Source organism: Oncorhynchus tshawytscha, linkage group LG03, assembly GCF_018296145.1.
Source record: "Oncorhynchus tshawytscha isolate Ot180627B linkage group LG03, Otsh_v2.0, whole genome shotgun sequence".
In the NCBI taxonomy this organism is placed as follows: domain Eukaryota; kingdom Metazoa; phylum Chordata; class Actinopteri; order Salmoniformes; family Salmonidae; genus Oncorhynchus; species Oncorhynchus tshawytscha.
The window spans coordinates 21,943,521-21,968,851 of NC_056431.1; the positions used below are offsets into that span (position 1 = coordinate 21,943,521).

A 25,331-nucleotide genomic window follows, 5' to 3' on the forward strand; every position below is an offset into this window, starting at 1 on the left:
GGAAAATAAGTATTTGGTCACCTACAAACAAGCAAGATTTCTGGCTCTCACAGACATGTAACTTCTTTAAGAGGCTCCTCTGTCCTCCACTCGTTACCTGTATTAATGGCACCTGTTTGAACTTGTTATCAGTATAAAAGACACCTGTCCACAACCTCAAACAGTCACACTCCAAACTCCACTATGGCCAAGACCAAAGAGCTGTCAAAGGACACCAGAAACAAAATTGTAGACCTGCACCAGGCTGGCAAGACTGAATCTGCAATAGGTAAGCAGCTTGGTTTGAAGAAATCAACTGTGGGAGCAATTATTAGGAAATGGAAGACATACAAGACCACTGATAATCTCCCACGATCTGGGGCTCCACGCAAGATCTCACCCCGTGGGGTCAAAATTATCACAAGAACGGTGAGCAAAAATCCCAGAACCACGCGGGGGGACCTAGTGAATGACCTGCAGAGAGCTGGGACCAAAGTAAAAAAGCCTACCATCAGTAACACACTACCCCGCCAGGGACTCAAATCCTGCAGTGCCAGATGTGTCCCCCTGCTTAAACCAGTACATGCCCAGGCCCGTCTGAAGTTTGCTAGAGAGCATTTGGATGATCCAGAAGAAGATTGGGAGAATGTCATATGGTCAGATGAAACCAAAATAGAACTTTTTGGTAAAAACTCAACTCGTCGTGTTTGAAGGACAAAGAATGCTGAGTTGCATCCAAAGAACATCATACCTACTGTGAAGCATGGGGGTGGAAACATCATGCTCTGGGGCTGTTTTCTGCAAAGGGACCAGGACGACTGATCCGTGTAAAGGAAAGAATGAATGGGGCCATGTATCGTGAGATTTTGAGTGAAAACCTCCTTCCATCAGCAAGGGCATTGAAGATGAAACGTGGCTGGGTCTTTCAGCATGACAATGATCCGAAACACACCGCCCGGGCAACGAAGGAGTGGCTTCGTAAGAAGCATTTCAAGGTCCTGGAGTGGCCTAGCCAAAATACCAGCAACAGTGTGTGAAAACCTTGTGAAGCCTTACAGAAAACGTTTGACCTCTGTCATTGCCAACAAAGGGTACATAACAAAGTATTGAGATAAACTTTTGTTATTGACCAAATACTTATTTTCCACCATAATTTGCAAATAAATTCATTCAAAATCCTACAATGTGATTTTCTGGATTTTTTTTCTTCTCATTTTGTCTGTCATAGTTGAAGTGTACCTATGATGAAAATTACAGGCCTCTCTCATCTTTTTAAGTGGGAGAACTTGCACAATTGGTGGCTGACTAAATACTTTTTTGCCCCACTGTATATACAATTGTGGGTGCCAGTTTGTATAGCTCTATAGCTGTCTGGCAGGAAAGTAAAGTTAAAATACTAAAAATAAAAAGCATAATTAAAAAGTTGTTTTCAAGTAGACATTGAAGTACGCAAATCAGTAAGGGAAGGTTTTCACCAAAAGTGTATGAAAAACCTTTAATGATCATAATAATAATGACAATATTAATAATACATATTTATAAGCATATAGTATTTCTGTGTTGATATTGTAAAAAACAAACAACAAAAACAATCCATTTTAAGAACTGAACGATCGGTCAGTGTTTTGATTGACTCTGAACAGCCCTTTTGACAGATGATAAATATACCAATGTTCAATACAGACATACATGTACAGGTAACTGCCAAAAGAATGGAAACACTTGAGTTAATGAGGGATACAAAGTATGTTGAAAGCAGGTGCTTCCACACAGGTGTGGTCCCTGAGTTAATGAAACAATTGATATCCCATCATGCTTAGGGTCATGTATAAAAATGCTGAGCTGGCCATCATTTTGTCTATTATTTTGTCTCCCATGGCTATGCCACCATAAGATGAAAATGCCCCCCCATCCACAGGGCATGAGGGTCACTGAATGATTTGATGAGCATTAATACGATGTAAAGCCATATGCCGTGGCCAACTCAATCACCAGATCTCAAGCCAATTGAACACTTATGAGAGATTCTGGAGCGGAGCCTGAGGCAGCGTTTTCCACCATCAAACAAAACACAAAATTATCAAATTTCTTATGGAAGAATGATGTCGCATCCCCCCAATAGAATTCCAGACCATTGCAGAATCCATGCCAAGGTGCATTGAAGCTGTTCTTGCTCGTGGTGGCACAACGACCTATTAAGACACACTATGCTGGTGTTTCCATTATTTTGGCAGTTACCTGCATATTTCAATGGAAGCTGTAGTACTTCAATAATTTAATCTGGCCACAAGAGGGAGCTCAAACACAGCTGCTAGAGAGACACCAACCATAAAATCCTGATTTGAGACTAATAAAAAGACATCAGGTTTGTCTGTCAGTATATCATGGTTGGCACTGACTCTAAGATGTCAAATGGTTGCTCCAGCTTGCACTTCCACATCTTTATATTCCCATGGCCTTGTCCCTCCTCCAAATGTCTCTTGTTCCACACAGAACCTGTAACAGTCTGCCATGTCATCAAAGCTCCTAAGAAACTATCCAGAATCAAATGTCAGTTCCTTCAGGAAGAGCTTTCCTGAACGTTATGTTCTGCTCATCACTCCTCACCTCCACCACTCATGTGATGTAAAGTTCAGGCAGCAAAATTACAGTCTAGCTGGGTCCTACACGCATTGGAGGGTGGAGGTTGAAGATTGCAGTTTTCCCCACATAATGTAAACTGCTGAAACTGTAGCCAGGTTAGCCAGGTCAGCCAGGTGAATGGAGGTTCAATCCAAGGGGTAGGTCAGACAGACACAGGAAAGGGGACAGGTGTAAAGTCAAGGTCAGTAGCGGCTGTGCTCGTCTGTTGCTGTGACAATGACGTCCATCCAGATCCTCATGGCCTCGGCGCTGGGCGCCACCAGGAAGAAGAGGCGCTCGTACGTCTTCACACAGAACGTAAGGCTGGGCCGCGGAGACTGAGAGAGAGAGAGAGAGAGAGAGAGAGAGATGATAATTTTGGGGATTTGGTTTCAAGCATTGAATGCATGAATGAATCATCTCTTTAACAGTTGTGGTGATATCATGGGCACATTGTTCCCTCTCTATGGTGACAAAATACTGTATATGAGGACTCACTGAAGTGGCTGTGCGCAGGTGGTCATAGTAGACTTCCTCTATAGCCTGGAAGTAGATCACCCCCTTCAGCTTCCTCTCATCACAATCTAAAGGTAAACAATAGTCAATTTGAGGGAGAACGAGAGATACAAAGAGAGGGAGAGAGACAGACAGACACAAATCACATAGGCATTTAGTAGGGCTTTGGTCATTACATTTTGTCAGCTGGTTATTGTCATGCAAAAGACTGCCAGTCTCACAGTAATTGACCGGCAATTAACATAAACACGTTTAGCATCGCCAGGCCTCCACGCATACAAGCCGCTGACGTGAGGCCTTTGCAACATCTTCATTGAAAAAGGATTATAATAAATCAATTGAATATACACCATCACAATAAATCCATTTCAGAAGAACAGAATATGAGTTGGCCTACTGTAGGTTATCTGGCTATGCTCAATGTCATAGGCCAGGGATACTCAACTCTTATCCTACGAGGTCCAGAGCCTGCTGGTTTTCTGTTCTACCTGATAATGAATTGCACACACCTGGTGTCCCAGGTCTAAATCAGTCCCAATTAGAGGGGAACAATGAAAAAAGACAGTGGCACTGACTTGAGTTTAAGGGCCATGGGATTTAGGCTTGTTTATTGAGCTGACAGGATATGCTTCTAAGTCTTATGCCATTATTTTATATTATAAGATTTTATAGCAAGAAGAATATAATTGAACTTATCTGAATAAAATATAAATAATATTTTTCCCATTCCGGAGCGAGTGGGCATATGAAGTGGCTATGTTGAGCGTAAAAGTGATCATTGCGAAACAGGTCCAATATAATGCTAGATTCAGAGTTTTGCAACTTTAGTTGGGAAGCACAGCCACAGGCCGCACAATGACACAAGCCTACCAGACGAGCTAAATAACTTCTATGCTTGCTTCGAGGCAAGTAACACTGAATCATGCATGAGAGAATCAGCTGTTCCGGACGACTGTGTGATCACGCTCTACGTATCTGATGTGAGTAAGACAAAACAGGTCAATATTCACAAGGCCGCAGGGCCAGACGGATTACCAGGACGTGTACTCCAAGCATGCACTGGCCAACTGGCAAGTGTCTTCACTGACATTTTCAACCTTTCCCTGTCTGAGTCTGTAACACCAACATTTTTCAAGCAAATCACCATACTGCCTGTGCCCAAGAACACTAAGGTAACCTGCCTAAATGACTACCGACCCATAACACTCACGTCTGTAGCCATGAAGTGCTTTGAAAGGCTGGTCATGGCTCACATCAACATCCTTATCCCAGAAACCCTAGACCCACCCAAATTTGCATACCACCCCAACAGATCCACAGATGATGCAATATCTATTGCACTCCACACTGCCCTTTCACACCTGGACAAAAGGAACACCTATGTGAGAATGCTATTAATTGACTACAGCTCAGCGTTTCATCACCATAGTGCCCTCAAAGCTTATCACTAAGCTAAGGACCCTGGGACTAAACACCTCCCTCTGCAACTGGATCCTGGACTTCCTGACGGGCCACCCTAAGGTAAGGGTAGGTAACACATCTGCCACGCTGATCATCAACATGGGGGCCCCTCAGGGGTGCGTGCTCAGCCCCCCTGACTGCATGGCCAGGCATGACTCCAACACCATCATTACGTTTGCCGATGACACAATAGTGGTAGGCCTGATCACCGACAACGACGATAGGGAGGAGATCAGAGACCTGGCCGTGTGGTGCCAGGGCAACAACCTCTCCCTCAACGTGATCAAGCCAAAGGAGATGATTGTGGACTACATGAAAAGGAGGACAGAGCACACCCTCATTCTCATCAACGGGGCTGTAGTGGAGTGGGTTGAGAGCCTCAAGTTCCTTGGTGTCCACATCACTAACATTGTCAAAGCACGCCAAGACAGTTGTGAAGATGGCACGGCAATATATTTTCCCCCTCAGGAGACTGAAAAAAATTGGCATGGGTCCCCAGATCCTCAAAAAGTTCTACAGCTGCACCATCGAGAGGATCCTGACCAGTTGCATCACTGCCTGGTATGTTAACTGCTCGGCATCTGGCCGTAAGGCGCTACAGAGGGTAGTGCATACTGCCCAGTACATCACTGGGGCCAAGCTTCCTGCCATCTAGGACCTATATACTAGGCGGTGTCAGAGGAAAGACCAAACATTTTTCAAAGACACCAGTCAATCAAGTCATAGACTGTTTTCTCTGCTACCGCACAGCAAGCGGTACCGGAGCACCAAGTCTAGGACCAAAAGGCTCCTTAACAGCTTCTACCCCCAAGCCATAAAACTGCTGAACAATTAACCAAATGGCCACCAGATTATTTACATTGACAGACCCCCCGTCCATTTGTTTTTTACACTGCTGCTACTCGCTGTTTATTCTCTATGCATAGTCACTTCACCTCTACCTACATGTACAAATTACCTCGACTAACCTGTAACCCCGCACATTGACTTGGTACCGTTATACCCTGTAATATTGCCTCCTTATTGTTATTTTATAGTGTTACTTTTTATTATTTTTTACTTTAGTTAATTTGGTAAATATTTTCTTAACTCTTTCTTGAACTGCACTGTTGGTTACGGGCTTGTAAGTAAGCATTTCACGGTAAGGTCTACACAATTTGTATTCGTCGCATGTGAAAAAGAAAGTTTGATTTGATATCGATGCATAAACTATAATATGGATGTTTTGAACTAATCCTCACCTTAGAAAGCTGTCCATTTCCTTGTTAGGTTTGGAAAGAACAACTACAATGATCATGTTTTACACTGTTTCAACCTGCTGTTGAACTTCCTTCTTCAAATTGATCATCACAGTGAGGTTAGTTTTAAAAGCATGATGCTGTTTTGATGATAAGTGTTTGATGTGATTTTCGATGGCATTTGCCATGATGTCAGAGTGGTTAGAGGGACAATAGAGCCCTGAGTATCAGGCTGTTAGGACCTGATGGTCATTAGCAAGTTGGGTACTACCAAAGCATGTGCAGAGTGCATAACAGGAGATTACCGTGACTCAACGGTCAGGTGGAATTTTACTGCGGTCATGACTCATGACTGCCGGTGTGGCGGTAATAGGGTCACCGCAACAGCCCTAGCATTTAGGCTTATACACACCAACAACCAACACACACACAGTCTCTCTCTCTCAGCCCCCTCACCTGTGTAGTAGGCTAGCCGCCTGTGGTCCATATCGAAGAGGAACCACCTCCTCCTCCAGGTCTTGACCCGCCCGCCTCGCTTGGTCAAGAAGCCGGCACAGCGGCGCGGGGACATACGCAGGCCCATGCACCCCGCCACCCCGTGACCCAGCGACTCCACGTGGGCCCGCAGGTCAAAGTTCGCAGAGAGGAAGAGAGGTAGCGAGCGCTGAGAAGAATAATGAGTATAATGTATATCATGTCACAATAGACATGTCAAATGAAACAGGTCAACATCACAAGGTTAGTGAGAAGGAGACAGAAAGAAAGACAGATTGAGAGAGTAATACGCAGGGGAAAAGGAGAGGTTGGAGAAAGGATGTATAACGCTATGGAGCACACAGACAGACAGACAGACAGACAGACAATACAGACAGCCAGTGCAACCAGACAGACAGACAGTACAGCCAGACAGAAAGACAGAGCAGCCAGACAGACATACCTCAGGGGAGCTGGGGACAGGACTGGTGGTTTTGGGCTTCTCCTCTGGGTCAGGGACTAGCCTGCTCTGGGACTTTACTGGTTCTGCTGCTCCTCGGCCCTCCAGCTCTCTCTGCCTCCTCTCCTCCACCACCACCACCTGCCTCCTTTCCTCCTGGATCAACACACAGGCTCCATCTCAATGATCCGTTCTGTGCATCCTATCTCCTCGTGTCCTTATCAATCATATTGGAGGAGAAGGTGACTCCCTTCAAAGACCATCAATTAGTTTTTCTTTTTAGAAAGAGGCATACTTTTATTGACAACAGGGGGATAAGATGAAGTACAATATCTAGGCTGAGGCATACTACGTATTTATTTGGACAGTAAAGCTAAAACTTCATTTGTCTCTATACTCCAGTATTTTGGGATTTGAGATTATATTTTTATATGAGGCGACAGTACAGATTTGAGGGTATTTTCATTCAATTTACCATTTAGAAATGAAAGCACTCTATGTATCTAGCCCCCCCATTTGAAGGTGTCATAAGTATTTGGACAAATTCCCTTAAAAGGTTGGCATGTTTTGGGGGTATGATCCTTGTGCACCTAACTTTCTCATTCATGATTCTCCGTAATCATGGTAGCATCCACATTAATGTAGAAGTGTTCAGAAACATATTCTATTCTTATTTACAGTAAAAGTGAGTCCAAAATGACACCATTCTAATGAGCACAACATAATCTGAAACGTAACCAAAACAAACTGCAAATGCATCCAACATGTTTGTAGAGTCACAATCTTGATGTAGTCATTGTGTGCTAGGAATATTGGACCAAATACTCAACTTTTGACTACATTTAATACACTATAAGTGAATTTGTCAAGACACTTACGACACCTTAAAAATGGGGACACTAGACAAATAAAGTGCAGTCAATTCTAAACGGTAAAACAGATATGTATGAAAATACTCTAAAATAAAAGGTGAAATTCTGTACTGACGCCTCATATAAAACAAGTTTTGAGCTTCTAATAAATACATAGGAGAGTATGTTCGTTTTCTATGAAGTGTTCTTCTATTTCACAGTGTTTTTACTTCTGGTGGTCATGTTAATTATCTACGGTAATCAGTAAGTGGTCACACAACAGGTTTGTGTTCATTATTGAGCAACAAACAGAAGAAAACTGACTGAAACAAGGAGGGACTACCTGAATTAACTGTCCAATAATAAACAACTTGTTTTATTTGATTTTATACCCCCTTTTTCTTGTGGTATCCAATTGTTAGTAGTTACTATCTTGTCTCATCGCTACAACTCCTGTACGGGCTCGGGAGAGACGAAGGTCGAAAGCCATACGTCCTCTGAAACACAACCCAACCAAGCCGCACTGCTTCTTAACACAGCACCATCCAACCCGGAAGCCAGCCGCACTGCTTCTTAACACAGCACCATCCAACCCGGAAGCCAGCCGCACTGCTTCTTAACACAGCGTGCATCCAACCCGGAAACCAGCCGCACTGCTTCTTAACACAGCACCATCCAACCCGGAAACCAGCCGCACTGCTTCTTAACACAGCGTGCATCCAACCCGGAAACCAGCCGCACCAATGCGTTGGAGGAAACACCGTGCACCTGGCGACCTGGTTAGCGCGCACTGTGCCCGGCCTGTCACAGGAGTCGCTAGTGTGCGATGAGACAAGGACATCCCTACCGGCCAAAACCTTCCTAACCCGGACGACGCTAGGCCAATTGTGCGTCGCCCCATGGACCTCTCGGTCATGGCCCGGCTGCGACAGAGCCTGGGCTCGAACCCAGAGTCTCTGGTGGCACAGCGACACCCGGGAGGCCAACAAACTCTTTTTAAACGTTGTGTTACGGTGTGCCCTAATGAATATGACCTGGCACGTCTAAAGCTGTGTCTGAAGTGATTAGGGATATTAATGGTGGTGACTCACCCTCTCTTTGAGAAGCCTCTCTCTCTCCGCTTTGGCCTCCCTCAGTCTCCTCTCAATCTCCACCAGGTTTAAAAGTCCCAGATTTGGGCTGGAGGGAGAAGGAAAAATACATATTTCAGCAGAGTTACTGTCATTATTGTCGTCGGAGACGCAGACGTACAAGCATACGTACACATGCACACACAGACTGAGAGCAGCATTTATATTTCACTCACACACACCTAGAAAACGCACCTGACCAGTCTATCCCACTCCACCTCACATCAACTACATCTCCACTTTGACCCAATCACCCAATCAATCTTCCACAGACAACTCATCTCTTCCCATCTGACAGCCAATCAGATACCTCCTCTTATTCACAATCACACTAACGTGTTCTTTTAAACGTTGTGATTTTAGACGTTTTTTCCCCCTCCACTGACCTGGCAGCACGGGAGCTACTAGCACTGTTACAGGGGGTGAGGAGATCACTGCCATTGCTGGGCCCAGGTCTGTGCCCGTTGATGTGCCCGTTGCTGTGCCGGTGGGAGGGGAGAGGGGAAGTGAAGCGCTCTGGGCTCGGACTGTCGGGTACCATTCTCACCAGCCCTGTGAAAGAGATGGAGACAGAGAGAGAGAGAGAGAGAGAGAGAGAAAGAGGAAGGGACACAAAAACAGTACACATAGCATGTATTATATTATATAAGAGACAGGGTAAGGAGAGCATGAGAAAAGGGGAGAGAATGGAGAGAGCAGAGGAGAGAAAATAGAGGGAGAGAGAGGATGACAGCGCACACACACAAACACACACACAGTGGGTTAGAGAGAGAGATCGTGGAAATGGGGTATAGGCAGCAGCGGAGCAAACAAACAGAACAGAATTTCTAAAGAACAGCCATAGACTAGTAGCCCCACTGGCTCATCCAGTTCATACAGCTATATCCTGCTCACGGCATGGTAATAACACACAGCTACATCTGCTACTGACACGTCTTAAGCAGAGACTGAAAAGGCAGAGTGAGAGAAAGAGAGAGAAGCAGAGAGAGATGGAGAGAGAAAGACAGAGAGAGAGTGAGACAGAGAGTGAGACAGACAGAGAGAGAGAGAAGGAGAGAGGGAGAGAGAGAGAGAGAAAGAGAGAGAGATGGAGAGAGAAAGACAGAGAGAGAGTGAGACAGACAGAGAGAGAGAGAAGGAGAGAGGGAGAGAGAGAGAGAAAGAGAGAAGCAGAGAGAGATAGAGAGAGAGAAAGACAGAGAGAGAGAGAATGAGAGAGGGAGAGAGAGAGAAGGAGAGAGAGAGTGAGACAGAGAGAGAGAGAAGGAGAGAGGGAGAAAGAGAGAGAAGCAGAGAGAGAAAGACAGAGAGTGAGACAGACAGAGAGAGAGAGAATGAGAGAGGGAGACAGAGAAGCAGAGAGAGAGAGAGAGAGAGAGAGAGAGAAGAGAGAAGCAGAAGCAGAGAGAGAGAGAGATGGGGTAGAACTAAACAAATAGACAGACAGAGAGAGAATGAGAGAGAGAGAGAGAGAGAAGGAGAGAGAAGCAGAGAGAGAGAGAGAATGAGAGAGGGAGAGAGAGAGAAGGAGAGAGAAGCAGAGAGAAAGACAGAGAGAGAATGAGAGAGGGAGAGAGAGAGAAGGAGAGAGAAAGACAGAGAGAGAATGAGAGAGGGAGAGAGAAAGAAGGAGAGAGAAGCAGAGAGAGAGAGATGGGGTAGAACTAAACAAATAGACAGACAGAGAGAGAGAGAATGAGAGAGGGAGAGAGAGAGAAGGAGAGAGAAGCAGAGAGAGAGAGAGAATGAGAGAGGGAGAGAGAGAAGGAGACAAAGACAGAGAATGAGAGAGGGAGAGAGAGAAGGAGAGAGAAGCAGAGAGAGAATGAGAGAGGGAGAGAGAGAGAAGCAGAGAGAGAAAGACAGAGAGAGAGAGAGAATGAGAGAGGGAGAGAGAGAAGGAGAGAGAAGCAGAGAGAGAGAGAGAGAAGGAGAGAGAAGCAGAGAGAGAGAGAGATGGGGTAGAACTAAACAAATAGACAGACAAAGACAGAGGATCAAATAGAAAGAGAAAGCAAATATCTAAAAATGCTCTGAGGTAAAGCAAATAAAAAAGACAAAGGAATTCATAATTAAACACCCATCATAGCTCACCTTGCGCCGAGATTGGCCTATCGGCGAGCTTATTGTTGCGGTGCGTGCTCCGTCTCCGGGGTAAACTGGCAGATTCTTTGGCTTTTTCCTGAAGTTAGGGAATAACACTGTGAGTTTGTGTTTCAGTACATTACTGGGAGTAAAAAAACAAGTGAATCAAATCAGTGTTTATGTACAGTATGTGTCACATACAACTGGAAACCATGACCCGTGTCAGTGGTAACGGCCCGGCAACACACCTGAGGTGATTTGTGAATGGTCAGCGGCGAGAGTGACATCATGCAAGGGACCGAGCTGGGGATGTTGGACCAATCAGCGAGTGGCTTCTTCTCTTTCAAGACCTGATAAGAGATGGGAGTATGACCGTTATATAACCGGTTATGGCATAAACTCAGCCGTGAAGAGGAGAGTGAAAAATTAGACAAGTGAATGTTGTTGTTATAACCTAGACATGTTAGTTAGGTAGGACAGGCCGTCAGTCATAAGACCTGGATGACCACACGACACACTAAGACGGTTGTGTCAACATTTAGCCATGACACATCATGAAATGACATAGTAGGAGTGTAACAGGTAGTAAAAGACATTCTACTCACTGAGAATGGAAAACGCAGGCCAGCTCTCAGGCACCACTGTAATGAGTTAAAAAATTATCTCCCTCTCACTATATCTCGGTTGCCCTCCCACCCCTTCTCCCTGACTCACAGACACATAAGCAATTCGGAAGCGGTATGCATTCTCTGTTAACCCGTCTCAGTCTCTCTCGTGTCTGGATGAGCAATGAAATCAATTTCTCTCTGCCAAAAACAGTTCCATGTCTTCTCATTAGTGACTCCTACCCATATGACTACCCTAGCATGTCATACAAAGTCATATTGTATTCAGACACAGTTGTACAGAAACACATTGTCTGTCCTTCCTTTCTCCCCCTATCTGCCACTCCCTTGTACACTCCCTCTCTCGTCCTACTATTAACTGACACACTTAGCCTGTATTAAATCCCATTTCTGATTAACGCAATCTAAAGACACTTGAAGCATGCATATTTGATTTGTCGTGTCTCTCCACTTACCGGTGTTGCAGCGACGCTTTTAAGTTCTCTCAGCTTATCTTCACTCATTCCCTCCTCTCTCTCCCTCACAGTCACCCTCCCCTGTTCTGCTTTTTCTTCCCTGTTTCTTCCTTCCCTCCCTCCCTCTCTTTCTTCAGTCATGCCTCTTTCTCTCTCTCACTCTCTAAGCTCAGTTGTGCTCTTTCCCTGTCTCTAACTAGTCTCCTCCCCCTTTTCAACTCCCCCTGTCATAATTCTAATCAAAGGCATGTCATTGGTTCAACAACAAACCATATCACTGTCCAAGCAGGGAGTTGACAAATCACACGCTTTGGCAATTCAGACAACCATTATGAATATTGAATAAAAACACTGGCAACAACAGACATTCTTATCTAGCTTCCAAGCACTTCATTTACATGTTACATTGTAGTCATTTAGCATACGCAGTTTGTGCATTCATCTTAAGATAGCTAGGTGGTACAACCACATATCACAGGCATAGAAAGTACATTTTTTTCCTCAATAAAGTAGCTATCAGTAGACCAGTAGGGTGACATTAGAGAACTTGGGAAGGTTGAAAACTAGGCGGGCTGCAGTGTTCTGGATAAGTTGCAGGGGTTTGATGGCACAAGCAGGGACAATCATTGAATGTATCATATTTATCATACTTGAACCACCGGGAATATACGACATCATCCTAATTTCCCTGACAAATAATCAATAAATTAAGTTAAAAGTTCTGACATTTGCTGATCATAAGCCTCTGTTCCCTTCATTACCCTTTGAGTGGTGTGGAGCAATTCTCTCCTCTCCTTCTTGAAGGCATTCATCTCTCTGTCCTTCTCTCGCTCCATCTCCTTCAACTGCTTCTCAAGCTGCTGGACTCGCTCCTGAAGAAAGCAATGAATAAAGAAAAGAAATCGAGAAATGAAACCCCAGACACTTCATATTAAACACCGAGTCCTTCTGTCTCCTGTCATTCATGTTCTGTACGTCCAGTGGCATGTTAGCCAGACGGTGTTGTTGTTAGCATTATAGAGTTGTTGTGTTAAATGTGCACAGCATCTTATCTGTTATGTCTCACGACTTGTGTCAATAGTCAGTTACTCTAGGTGTGTTCAACGGCACACCTTCCAACATTGGAGTTATGAGAGGAGATGAGGGACAAATGACAGATGAGAGGAGTGGGAGATGACAGGGAATAAAGAATTAGTGATGTCAGCTCAGCACAGTTAATATGTCAGAGAGGAGGAGATAGAGACAGAGAGAGAGAGAGAGGGGTATAGAGATGAGCTGTCAACCCAAGCAAGGCCACAGTGCAGCTGAATCAACTCTCTCCCACTCTCTCTCTCTCTCTCCTCCTCTCTTTTCATCACTATTACTTGTTTCATATCTCTCTCTCTCTCCCTCTCCACTTTTCCACCTCATCACATGATATCCTAAGTTTATCCTCTTTCTTTCTTCTCGCTCCCTCACAATACAATCCTTCCTTTTATCCTTCAACCCCTCCCCACCACTCTCACCATACCCCTTTTACCATCTCTCTCCTTCTCTACTTTTAGTCCCTCTCCTTTCCTCATACATTTCCTCAATTGACGAGCTCTCCCTTCATCTATACATCTTTCTCCACTTTCCCTCCCTCCCTCCCAAAGTGGCCTCTGATGCAATTGCCTAACTTGTTTGTGCAGTCATGTGACAGTGGAGGGTGATACCGTAGAGTGTGAGGAGAAGGGAGAGTTCACGCTCATGTCTCAGTTTAAGAAGAGGAGGTTGGGGGCGGGGGTTACATGTGAGGAGCAGTTTCCAAACAGAGAGTGACTACTGTTGGGGGCAGGGGGTTACATGTGAGGAGCAGTTTCCAAACAGAGTGACTACTGTTGGGGGCGGGGGTTACATGTGAGGAGCAGTTTCCAAACAGAGAGTGACTACTGTTGGGGGCAGGGGTTATATGTGAGGAGCAGTTTCCAAACAGAGAGTGACTACTGTTGGGGGCGGGGGTTACATGTGAGGAGCAGTTTCCAAACAGAGAGTGACTACTGTTGGGGGGGGGTTACATGTGAGGAGCAGTTTCCAAACAGAGAGTGACTACTGTTGGGGGGGGGGGTTACATGTGAGGAGCAGTTTCCAAACAGAGAGTGACTACTGTTGGGGGCAGTTTCCAAACAGGGGGGGTTACATGTGAGGAGCAGTTTCCAAACAGTGACTACTGTTGGGGGCGGGGGAGTGACTACTGTTGGGGGGGGGGTTACATGTGAGGAGCAGTTTCCAAACAGAGAGTGACTACTGTTGGGGGTTATATGTGGGGGTTTACATGTGAGGAGCAGTTTCCAAACAGAGAGTGACTACTGTTGGGGGGGGGGGGGTTACATGTGAGGAGCAGTTTCCAAACAGAGAGTGACTACTGTTGACTACTGGGGGGGTTACATGTGAGGAGCAGTTTCCAAACAGAGAGTGACTACTGTTGGGGGGGGGGGTTACATGTGAGGAGCAGTTTCCAAACAGAGAGTGACTACTGTTGGGGGCAGAGGGGGTTACATGTGAGGAGCAGTTTCCAAACAGAGAGTGACTACTGTTGGGGGGGGGGTTACATGTGGGGGTTACATGTGAGGAGCAGTTTCCAAACAGAGAGTGACTACTGTTGAGGAGCAGGGGGCAGGGGGTTACATGTGAGGAGCAGTTTCCAAACAGAGAGTGACTACTGTTGGAGGGCAGGGGTTACATGTGAGGAGTGCAGTTTCCAAACAGAGAGTGACTACTGTTGGGGGGGAGCAGGGGGTTACATGTGAGGAGCAGTTTCCAAACAGAGAGTGACTACTGTTGGGGGGGGGGAGGAGCAGTTTCCAAACAGGGGTTACATGTGAGGAGCAGTTTCCAAACAGAGAGTGACTACTGTTGGGGGCATGTGAGGAGCAGGGGGTTACATGTGAGGAGCAGTTTCCAAACAGAGAGTGACTAATGTTGGGGGGCATGTGAGGGGGGTTACATGTGAGGAGCAGTTTCCAAACAGAGAGTGACTTCTGTTGGGGGCGGGGGTTACATGTGAGGAGCAGTTTCCAAACAGAGAGTGACTACTGTTGGGGGGGGGGGTTACATGTGAGGAGCAGTTTCCAAACAGAGAGTGACTACTGTTGGGGGTGGGGGTTACATGTGAGGAGCAGTTTCCAAACAGAGAGTGACTACTGTGAGGAGCAGTTTCCAAACAGAGAGTGACTTCTGTTGGGGGGGGGTTACATGTGAGGAGCAGTTTCCAAACAGAGTGACTTCTGTTCCAAACAGAGAGTGACTACTGTTGGGGGCAGGGGGTTACATGTGAGGAGCAGTTTCCAAACAGAGAGTGACTTCTGTTGAGGAGGGGGACTACTGTTGGGGGGGGGTTACATGTGAGGAGCAGTTTCCAAACAGAGAGTGACTACTGTTGGGGGGGGGGTTACATGTGAGGAGCAGTTTCCAAACATGTGAGGAGCAGTTTCCAAACAGAGAGTGACTACTGTTGGGGGGGGGGTTACATGTGAGGAGCAGTTTCCAAACAGAGTGACTACTGTTGGGGGGGGGGTTACATGTGAGGAAGTTTCCAAACAGGGTGCATTGGGGGAGAGGAAGGGGGCATTTAGAGAGAGTCTGTGGTGGGGGATAAGCTTCTAACCAAACTAGTAGAACCAGCTTGGAGCTGTGAGATTCTCTGAAATGTTGTCGTCTTCTTATTTGTCGACCCTGGCTTACCTGCGCTGAGTTGACAGCATTCTTTTGGCATGAGATCTCCTTCTCTTTATCTTCCTCGTTCCCTCTCTCCTTCCCTTCCATCTTTCCTTCGCTCTCCTCCTCCTCCTCTATTCCGGCCTCACTTTCCAGGACACGGAATTCCCAGTCCTCAAACACTCGGCCGGCTGCATCCACCATCTCTTTCTCCTGGAAGAGAGAGAGAGAGAGAGAGGGATGGAGGGGAAGAGAGAGAGATGGACGGAGGGGAAGAGAGAAAGAGAGGGATGGAGGGGAAGAGAGAGAAAGAGAGGGATGGAGGGGAAGAGAGAGAGAGAGGGACGGAGGGGAAGAGAGAAAGAGAGAGACGGAGGGGAAGAGAGAAAGAGAGAGAGGGACGGAGGGGAAGAGAGAAAGAGAGAGAGGGACGGAGGGGAAGAGAGAGGGACGGAGGGGAAGAGAGAGAGAGAGGGAACGGAGGGGATGAGAGAGGGGGACGGAGGGGAAGAGAGAAAGAGAGAGAGGGACGGAGGGAAAGAGAGAGGGACGGAGGGGAAGAGTGAGAGAGAGGAACGGAGGGGATGAGAGAGGGGGACGGAGGGGAAGAGAGAAAGAGAGAGAGGGACGGAGGGAAAGAGAGAGGGACGGAGGGGAAGAGTGAGAGAGAGGAACGGAGGGGATGAGAGAGGGGGACGGAGGGGAAGAGAGAAAGAGAGAGAGGGACGGAGGGAAAGAGAGAGGGACGGAGGGGAAGAGTGAGAGAGAGGACGGAGGGGATGAGAGAGGGGACGGAGGGGAAGAGAGAAAGAGAGAGAGGGACGGAGGGAAAGAGAGAGGGACGGAGGGGAAGAGGGAGAGAGGGGAAGAGGGGAAGAGAGGGGGACGGAGGGGAAGAGAGAAAGAGAGAGAGGGACGGAGGGGAAGAGAGAAAGAGAGAGAGGGATGGAGGGGAAGAGAGAAAGAGAGAGAGGGACGGAGGGGAAGAGAGAAAAGAGAGAGGGACGGAGGGAAAGAGAGAGGGACGGAGGGGAAGAGAGAGAGGAGGAACGGAGGGGATGAGAGAGGGGGACGGAGGGGAAGAGAGACGGAGAAAGAGAGAGGGACGGAGGGAAAGAGAGAGGGACGGAGGGGAAGAGTGAGAGAGAGGAACGGAGGGGAAGAGAGAGAGGGACGGAGGGGAAGAGAGAAAGAGAGAGAGGGACGGAGGGAAAGAGAGAGAGATGGAGGGAAAGAGAGATGGAACAGAGAGAGATGGAGGGTAAAAGAGAGTGTGATGAGGGATGCAGAGAAAGTGATGAAAGAAAGATGCAGAAGGAGAGGAACAGACAGAAAATGGAAGAAAGCTGTTCATTAGTACAGAAAGAGCCTGTGGCTTAGAACACTAAACCAAAAAACAACTGGTCGGACCACTCCATTCAAGACCATTAAACCAAGTCGTAGCTCTCAAGCTTGTGTCCCAAAGGCCATCCTATTCTATATATAGTACACTACTTTTGACCAGGCCCCATTGGGCTCTTTATAGGGAATAGGGTGCCATGTGGGACACATCCACTGTCATCAGAATGACACGCCATGTCAGTGTCACTGCCAAAACGCACAACGAACCCTTTGTCTGCCTGCCTGCATGTCTGTCTCAGATACCTCTATGACACTTTGACCTATCAGGTAGAAGAGGTACTACAAAGATAACTAGTACCACCGACAAGAAAGAACATGCAATCCTTTATAACAATGACCAGAGAGGCTAGAATTAGAACACATGATGTGAAATGAGTTCTAACCAGAGGCAGTGTGAAACCATGCTGTCACTAGCACCTGAATTCAACTGTATATGAGGCTAGACCAAAAGCTAGCTCTCCACTGCACAAAGTTGACTTCACTTCAGGTTTCAGGGCGGGTGATGTCACTCTGCTAGGCTACCTGTGAACTACCCTAACTACATCTAGACAGACAAACAGGTAGAAGACGCAGTGCATTCTCTTTTACACGCGGTCTAGTGGCAAGGCATGAAATCAGTTAGCTGGGTACTATTGATAAGGTACTGAACGGAAGAAAACGGCCTGAAACAGGTAGGGACAACCTGGACTTAAAGAAGCTCTTTTTCTTTTTCTTTTGCAAAACGTTTTAAAACATTGCGTGCCTTAATGAATACTACCCCAGTCATTGGACTGTTCCTGGATCAGTAAATCACCTGTTGTAGTTGGATCAGTAGCTGCTCTCTCTGGCCCTCTGGCTGACTGGGAAGCAGTGCCTCCTTCTCCTCCAACCTACTCCTCAGCTCCTCAACCCGGGCCCTCTCCACCTCCAGACTGGCTCTCTCCTACACAGAGAGAGAGAGAAAAAAAGAAAGAAAGAAAGAAAGAAAGAGAGAGAGAGAGACAGAGAGAGAGAGAGAGACAGAGAGACAGAGAGAAAGAGAGAAAGAGAGAGAGAGAGAGAGAGAGAGAGAGAATAGGAGGATGAGGGATGAGAGAGGGAACAGTCATCCCTTTATATAAAGATCCATCTGTTTGTCAGCTCATTCCACTATCACATAGCTTAGGCCTATAGTGTCACATGAAGTGACTCAGTGTCTACCTCACTGCTATAGCTACTAATGTACAGGCCATATCACTCTCCGGTCCCAAACCATGAGATTCAAACATACCGCCTGAAGACAGGATGCTTTGGATGGTATTGAATGGAGCTCTGTCTGTGCACCGCTAACCGTCCATCCGTCAGTCTGTCTGCGTCTGTCTGTCTTTCTCCTTATGCTCCTTGTGTGTACAGCACTACTGACCTTCTGTCTGTCCGTCTGTCTGTGTGTCTCCTCCTGCCCGCCTTCCTCCTGCAGTGTCTGTAGATACAGAGTGTGTCTGCGCAGCTCGTTCCTCTCCTCCTGCAGCTCACCCTCCAGCAGGGCTATCTCCAGCTGCAGCTGGAGTGGCAGACAGGAGAGAGAGAGACAGAGACAGAGACAGAGACAGAGAGAGAGAGACAGAGAGACAGAGAGACAGAGAGAGAGAGAGAGAGAGATAGAGATGTTTAGTCCCACAATGAAGAATGCAGAATGTGCCTTTGAAGGAGACATTACAAAAAAGGAGTTGGTTTGTTGTGAACAGTTCCAGACTTCATCAGATACATTTACTAAACAGCCACCACTCTCCATAGAAATGGTTTGATATGAGACACAATCAGGCCCTTGAGGGTTTAACTTGTTCATTCATTAATCCATCAGTGTCTCACCTCTATCTTTAGCTCCTCCCTCTGCTGGTCAATCTCTGTGATTCGCTGTTGCAGCATGGAGGGCAACGGTAGGATCCTCTGTGACCGCGACTCTAAACGTTTGGCTGGAGACTGAGAGGTAGAGAAGAGACACACAGACGATTGAAAAGAGACTATTCAACCTGGATCAAAAAGTCATTCTGATGGCTCAGTTGGTTAGAGTGCGATGACTGTGGCACCAAAGTTACTGGTTCAATTCCAGCGTTGGACACATACACTGATGTGTACGTTGAGTCGCTTTGGCTATAGCAGACTCTGACTCTGACCACATTACCAGTGTAAACAACCAACCGCCTGATGCTAGTTAACGTGAGACCCACTCCTCCTTACCCTCTCGCTCTCTGTGCTGCTGCTCTCTGTGTCTGACTCCACCCCTGAAGAGGCGGGGCTTTGCCCTCCAGCCAATCGTGCGACCCACGGGGGCCGCAAGCCCTGCTCCCATCGGCTCCTCGGGGTGTCCATATTGTGGAGGGGCATTTCTGTAGGATAGAAAGAGATGGAAGGTGGGATGATGAGTGGTACCGTGTAGGATCCGGGATCCTTAGCCTTGAACAACACCCTTACCTTGCCAATTTTAAATGTGAGTTGGAACGTCCCAAGGACCCTGAATGTAGTGGCAATGCAATACACTACATGGTTAAGAGATAAATTAACCAGGTGACAGATCACAGAAGTGATACTACACTATGAGCAGTACACCAGTGTGTCAGCAGCACGAAGCACTTTAAAGCAGAATATCCCCCTGACTTCCAGAAAAGTTGTTACTGGAGAAAACACCCTGGAAGAAGCAATAGTGAAAGAGAGGAGAGAACGCAGGATGTGAGAAGGTGGTTTGGCATTGAGGGTACTGTACAGTAAACAATGGCGATTCACCTCCCAGCTTTGGAAGTGCATTGTGGAGAAGCATGGCACACAAATTTGAGTCAGTGCAATGATGTGGTCTTACAATAACCATACACAGATATACAGTGGGGCAAAAAAGTATTTAGTCAGCCACCAATTGTGCAAGTTCTACCACTTAAAAAGATGAGAGAGGCCTGTAATTTTCATCATAGGTACACTTCAACTATGACAGACAAAATGAGAAAAAAAATCCAGAAAATCACATTGTAGGATTTTTAATGAATTTATTTGCAAATTATGGTGGAAAATAAGTATTTGGTCAATAACAAAAGTTTATCTCAATACTTTGTTATATACCCTTTGTTGGCAATGACAGAGGTCAAATGTTTTCTGTATGTCTTCACAAGGTTTTCACACACTGTTGCTGGTATTTTGGCCCATTCCTCCATTACAGATCTCCTCTAGAGCAGTGATGTTTTGGGGCTGTTGCTGGGCAACACAGACTTTCAACTCCCTCCATAGATTTTCTATGAGGTTGAGATCTGGAGACTGGCTAGGCCACTCCAGGACCTTGAAATGCTTCTTACGAAGCCACTCCTTCGTTGCCCGGGCGGTGTGTTTGGGATCATTGTCATGCTGAAAGACCCAGCCACGTTTCATCTTCAATGCCCTTGCTGATGGAAGGAGGTTTTCACTCAAAATCTCACGATACATGGCCCCATTCATTCTTTCCTTTGCACGGATCAGTCGTCCTGGTCCCTTTGCAGAAAAACAGCCCCAGAGCATGATGTTTCCACCCCCATGCTTCACAGTAAGTATGGTGTTCTTTGGATGCAACTCAGCATTCTTTGTCCTCCAAACACGACGAGTTGAGTTTTTACCAAAAAGTTATATTTTGGTTTCATCTGACCATATGACATTCTCCCAATCTTCTTCTGGATCATCCAAATGCTCTCTAGCAAACTTCAGACGGGCCTGGACATGTACTGGCTTAAGCAGGGGGACACATCTGGCACTGCAGGATTTGAGTCCCTGGCGGCGTAGTGTGTTACTGATGGTAGGCTTTGTTACTTTGGTCCCAGCTCTCTGCAGGTCATTCACTAGGTCTCCCCGTGTGGTTCTGGGATTTTTGCTCACCGTTTGTTCTTGTGATCATTTTGACCCCACGGGGTGAGATCTTGCGTGGAGCCCCAGATCGAAGGAGATTATCAGTGGTCTTGTATGTCTTCCATTTCCTAATAATTGCTCCCACAGTTGATTTCTCCAAACCAAGCTGTTTACCTATTGCAGATTCAGTCTTCCCAGCCTGGTGCGGGTCTACAATTTTGTTTCTGGTGTCCTTTGACAGCTCTTTAGTCTTGGCCATAGTGGAGTTTGGAGTGTGACTGTTTGAGGTTGTGGACAGGTGTCTTTTATACTGATAACAAGTTCAAACAGGTGCCATTAATACAGGTAACGAGTGGAGGACAGAGGAGCCTCTTAAAGAAGAAGTTACAGGTCTGTGAGAGCCAGAAATCTTGCTTGTTTGTAGGTGACCAAATACTTATTTTCCACCATAATTTGCAAATAAATACATTCAAAATCCTACAATGTGATTTTCTGGATTTTATTTTCTCATTTTGTCTGTCATAGTTGAAGTGTACCTATGATGAAAATTACAGGCCTCTCATCTTTTTAAGTGGGGGAACTTGCACAATTGGTGGCTGACTAAATACTTTTTTGCCCCACTGTACATAGAAACAAGGGGATTCACCTTTGGAGTACTATACACTGTACATAGTACTATACACTGCTCCCACACAACATAAAGCCACATTATGAACGATATGCATCACTGCGGAGGTCTTGGATGGGGAATTCTCAGCAATAACTAGGTTATTTAATGTCTATATGTCACTTGCTCATACGAGTGTAAGCAGTAGTAAAATAGCAGCAAATATGAAGTAACGACCGAGCAAACCGAGTGCACACACTCACAGGCAGCAACCGAGTACACACATACACAATCACATGCATGCACACACACACACACACGTGGGAAAATCTGGATTCCCATTGTCCAAACCTTTCCCACCCTATCCTTTTTCCCTCTCTACTCCATCTCCCTGAGCTCTTCTCTTCTCTCTCCTTTCTCGCTCCTCTCCTCCTGCTCTCTCTCTCTCTCTCTCTCTCTCTCTCTCCCTGTACAGGCCTTATTAGGCGATGGGGCCTCGAGGAGTGGAGGCATGGAGATAAATATACAACTCTGATATGAGTGAGGGCTTCCAAACACAGACTGGCACACTGACACAGAGACAGACAGAGGAGGGAGCGAGAGAGGGACAGAGAGTGGAGGAGGAGAGGAGACGAGTGGGGGGAGAGGGGGGAGGAAGTCGGTTCTAAAATGTCAGAGGCCAGTGTCATATTTCCAGTGAGGAGATGGGAAACAGTCCGAGTGTGTGGTATATAACTTCACAGAGCTGTACACAGGACACACAATACTATGTTGTTTATAGAAGTATAGTGCATGGTTGCATGCAGGAATGATGTATATACTGTGTTTTTAATTGTGTATGTGTGTGTGCGTGTGTGTGTGGATGTACGCATGTTGAAGAGGATGGCTACCATTCATCAATACCCATAATTACACATACATTTTTGACAAAGTAATACCGTATGCCAAATTCCATATGGTGAAGTTATTATTACTTCCATTCCAGATGTGACATGTAATGGACACCACATGGAGGTCGTGCTTTGGGAAGAGGGCAAAATTAGAGTGAATGCTGGTGAGGAGAAATCTTTGTTTAAACCAAGACTGACTCACATCCATATGACCCAAACGTACATTTGCATTATCCGGTTGAGATACACTATCAACAGTAAGAGAGACTGTAGTGTTGGAGAGAGAGTCACGCAGGAGTAAAGTCCATTATTTCATGTCAACACAGATGTTATTCAAAAGCAACAAACAAAGGCTAAACAAACACACCAGGGTTGAGGCTGTAATGGCACCATATTGCCTACTTTTGACCAGGGCCCATGGACAACAATACAGAGAAAAGATTGGGAGGGAGGGAGGGAGGGAGGGTACACAAAGAGACTAACTGAAAAGGATGGAAAAGAAAGTGAGTAGAAAGGGACATAATTAAGGGGAAAGATGATAGAGAGGAAGAGGAAGCTGAACATTTGTGTGTTAATGTGCTGAAAATAAGTCTTGATTGCAGAGGAGTGGCAGGAGCGATAAGAGAGTGGAAGAATCAGAGGCGGTCCCAAGGAGTGAGTGAGTGAGTGAGTGAGTGAGTGAGTGAGTATTAAAGCTGGGCGATCCAGTTGCTCTAGATTTCCTGAATTGATGCGATACCGGTAAATAGATTGATACGTTTATAACATTAATGTGCACCAGTTGTTTTTGTATTCCCCTTTAAACTACTACTACTAGTTTGATGGTTGTAGCATCACGTGTCCCATTAACAATCACCCATACTAACAAAACGTATTTCATTTCAAACTTCATATTTCTCTAGTATAGGCTACTTATCGTAATGAACAATATCAGCATGGTCGGTATGGTCGTGTGGATCATTTTCAGTTTATGGCCCCAGCTCTAGTGTGTGTTATACAACTACTGTCCTATCCGGAGGTGACACAATGCATTACCCTCAAGTCCGAGGTCAGAGGACTCAATCTCTCACACTGCAGTGCTAATCTTTCCCCTCGACTCAGCAATACACAGCAACAGTTGAAGCGTCATACAACTAGTACACACACATTACACACCCAAGAACATACACGCTAACAGTGATCGATCATACACGAACAGAAGCAAGGATTCCACAATCTTTAGATTCCACAATCTTTACTACCAATCACACAGAACTAGAGAAAGAGATAAAGAGTACACAATCAGAGTTCATTCACACCTGTCCCTCCTCCCTCTCACTGCAGGTAGTAATCTGCATCCATATCTTAAGAAGTGGAAGTCTGTTCACTCTTGACCCACCTGTGTTGACAGGATTACAGGACTGGGATTTAATTCAATCAACCTTATTCATCACTGAGGGGCAATTACTGCTAGCAGCCATAGGATACTGATTGATTGGTGTGTGTGTGTGTGTGTGTGTGTGTCCTCTATCTCCTTTGACCACTTGAGGTCAGGTTTGGATCCAGTTAAACTTCAGCTGACGGAATCATCATCAACCCCCTTACTGGGTGACAACCCTCATGTGTTGGCCTATCAGCCTTATCTATCCGAAGAGGACAGGCTGCAGCCACAGTCATAGATATACAGTTCAACAAACTCTGTTTGATCATTTGATGGCGACCATTTTGGTACCATAAGATCCAAGACAATTGTCTTGCGTTGGAATGTTCATGGAACGTTTTGTGTGAACATGGAGAATCATTTGACCAACTCAGCGACAGCAGAGTACAGCAGTACTGCTACAATAATATCTCGCAATCGGGCCGTGCACATACCGTTTTTGGGGGGCAAACTAAAAAAAGGGGACCCCCCCAATTCTTTTTCACCACAACCACAGACTCACTGAGCAATTATGACTTTGATTATAAATAAATTAAATTTAAATTAAAGTAGAATAAAAATGACTGATTATTTAGTTACATTAAAGCAATAGACGGCAACATCTTAACAGGTAATTAAATGACACATATTTCACAAATTGAACAACGACTTGCAGGCAGTGGATTCAGAACAACAATGACAAAAAGTGTATTTAAAAAAAAAAAAATTACAAAACACTTCTAAGACTGGAAGGGCAAAGGGGCATGTGCCTGTCTCTCACACTGACTGTGACCATAGTTCCCCAATAGAATTGTATGGAGAACTTACCAAAAAAAAGGTAGGCATTGTGTAGCCCATTCAAAACCATATGTACTGTACATTCACAATCAAAACAAGTGACAAGAGCTAGGCTATTTTGCGCATCAAACATAGGAAACAAAATACTTAACTATAGCGTGCCTGAATGCAGAGGGTTTGTTTTCACTATGGGCTCAATGCAAGGGCACCAGGGAAACATGCTATACACACACAACACTAGAACAACTGCCCTGCTTGGGGTTGACCTGGAGCTGCCATTCAATTAAAAGGGACAGTCCACACTCTCTCTGTCCCTGGTGGCCAGACCAAGTATAAACACAAACAAAAATATTTACACCAATAAGTATAAGTATATTCTTTGTACATGTTTGGTCATATTTGTCTTATTCTTTGTTTTTTAAAGAAGGGTACACTAGCAAGCATGTCCCCCCTTAGTCCTCCAGAGCATTTCAGGGTGAAAATCAAATGTATGGACTGTGCCTTTAACATTTGTCTGTCTGTATTTGGTAGCATTGCCTTTAAATTGTTTAACTTGGGTCAAACATTTCAGGTAGCCTCCCACAAGCTTCCCACAATAAGTTGGGTGCATTTTGGCCCATTCCTCCTGACAGAGATGGTGTAACTGAGTCAGGTTTGTAGGCCTCCTTGCTCACACACACTTTTTCAGTTCTGCCAACAAATTTTATGGGATTGAGGTTAGGGCATTGTGATGGCCACTCCAATACCTTGACTTTGTTGTCCTTAAGCCGTTTTGACACAACTTTGGAAGTATGCTTGGGGTCATTGTCCATTTGGAAGACCCATTTGCAACCAAGATTTAACTTCCT

The 25,331-nt window shown here is 45.8% G+C and overlaps 1 protein-coding gene across 2 annotated transcripts in view; it reads right to left on the reverse strand.

Annotated features, from left to right (window-relative positions):
- Nucleotides 1-1,460: 1,460 nt before the first annotated feature.
- Nucleotides 1,461-25,331, reverse strand: part of LOC112231199 (pleckstrin homology-like domain family B member 3) — a 28,337-nt gene continuing 4,466 nt past the window's right edge. For both annotated transcript variants that reach the window (XM_042312320.1, XM_042312321.1), the window contains 14 exons: nt 19,170-19,318; nt 18,801-18,911; nt 18,355-18,492; nt 17,767-17,895; nt 15,600-15,785; nt 12,659-12,769; nt 11,065-11,166; nt 10,826-10,913; nt 9,118-9,283; nt 8,693-8,780; nt 6,754-6,906; nt 6,273-6,480; nt 3,100-3,185; nt 1,461-2,939 (listed from right to left, as the gene is read on the reverse strand). In XM_042312320.1, coding sequence (XP_042168254.1) covers nt 2,805-2,939; nt 3,100-3,185; nt 6,273-6,480; nt 6,754-6,906; nt 8,693-8,780; nt 9,118-9,283; nt 10,826-10,913; nt 11,065-11,166; nt 12,659-12,769; nt 15,600-15,785; nt 17,767-17,895; nt 18,355-18,492; nt 18,801-18,911; nt 19,170-19,318 — 1,850 coding nt within the window. In that variant the 3' untranslated portion in view covers nt 1,461-2,804. The remainder of the gene's footprint in view (nt 2,940-3,099; nt 3,186-6,272; nt 6,481-6,753; nt 6,907-8,692; nt 8,781-9,117; nt 9,284-10,825; nt 10,914-11,064; nt 11,167-12,658; nt 12,770-15,599; nt 15,786-17,766; nt 17,896-18,354; nt 18,493-18,800; nt 18,912-19,169; nt 19,319-25,331) is intronic.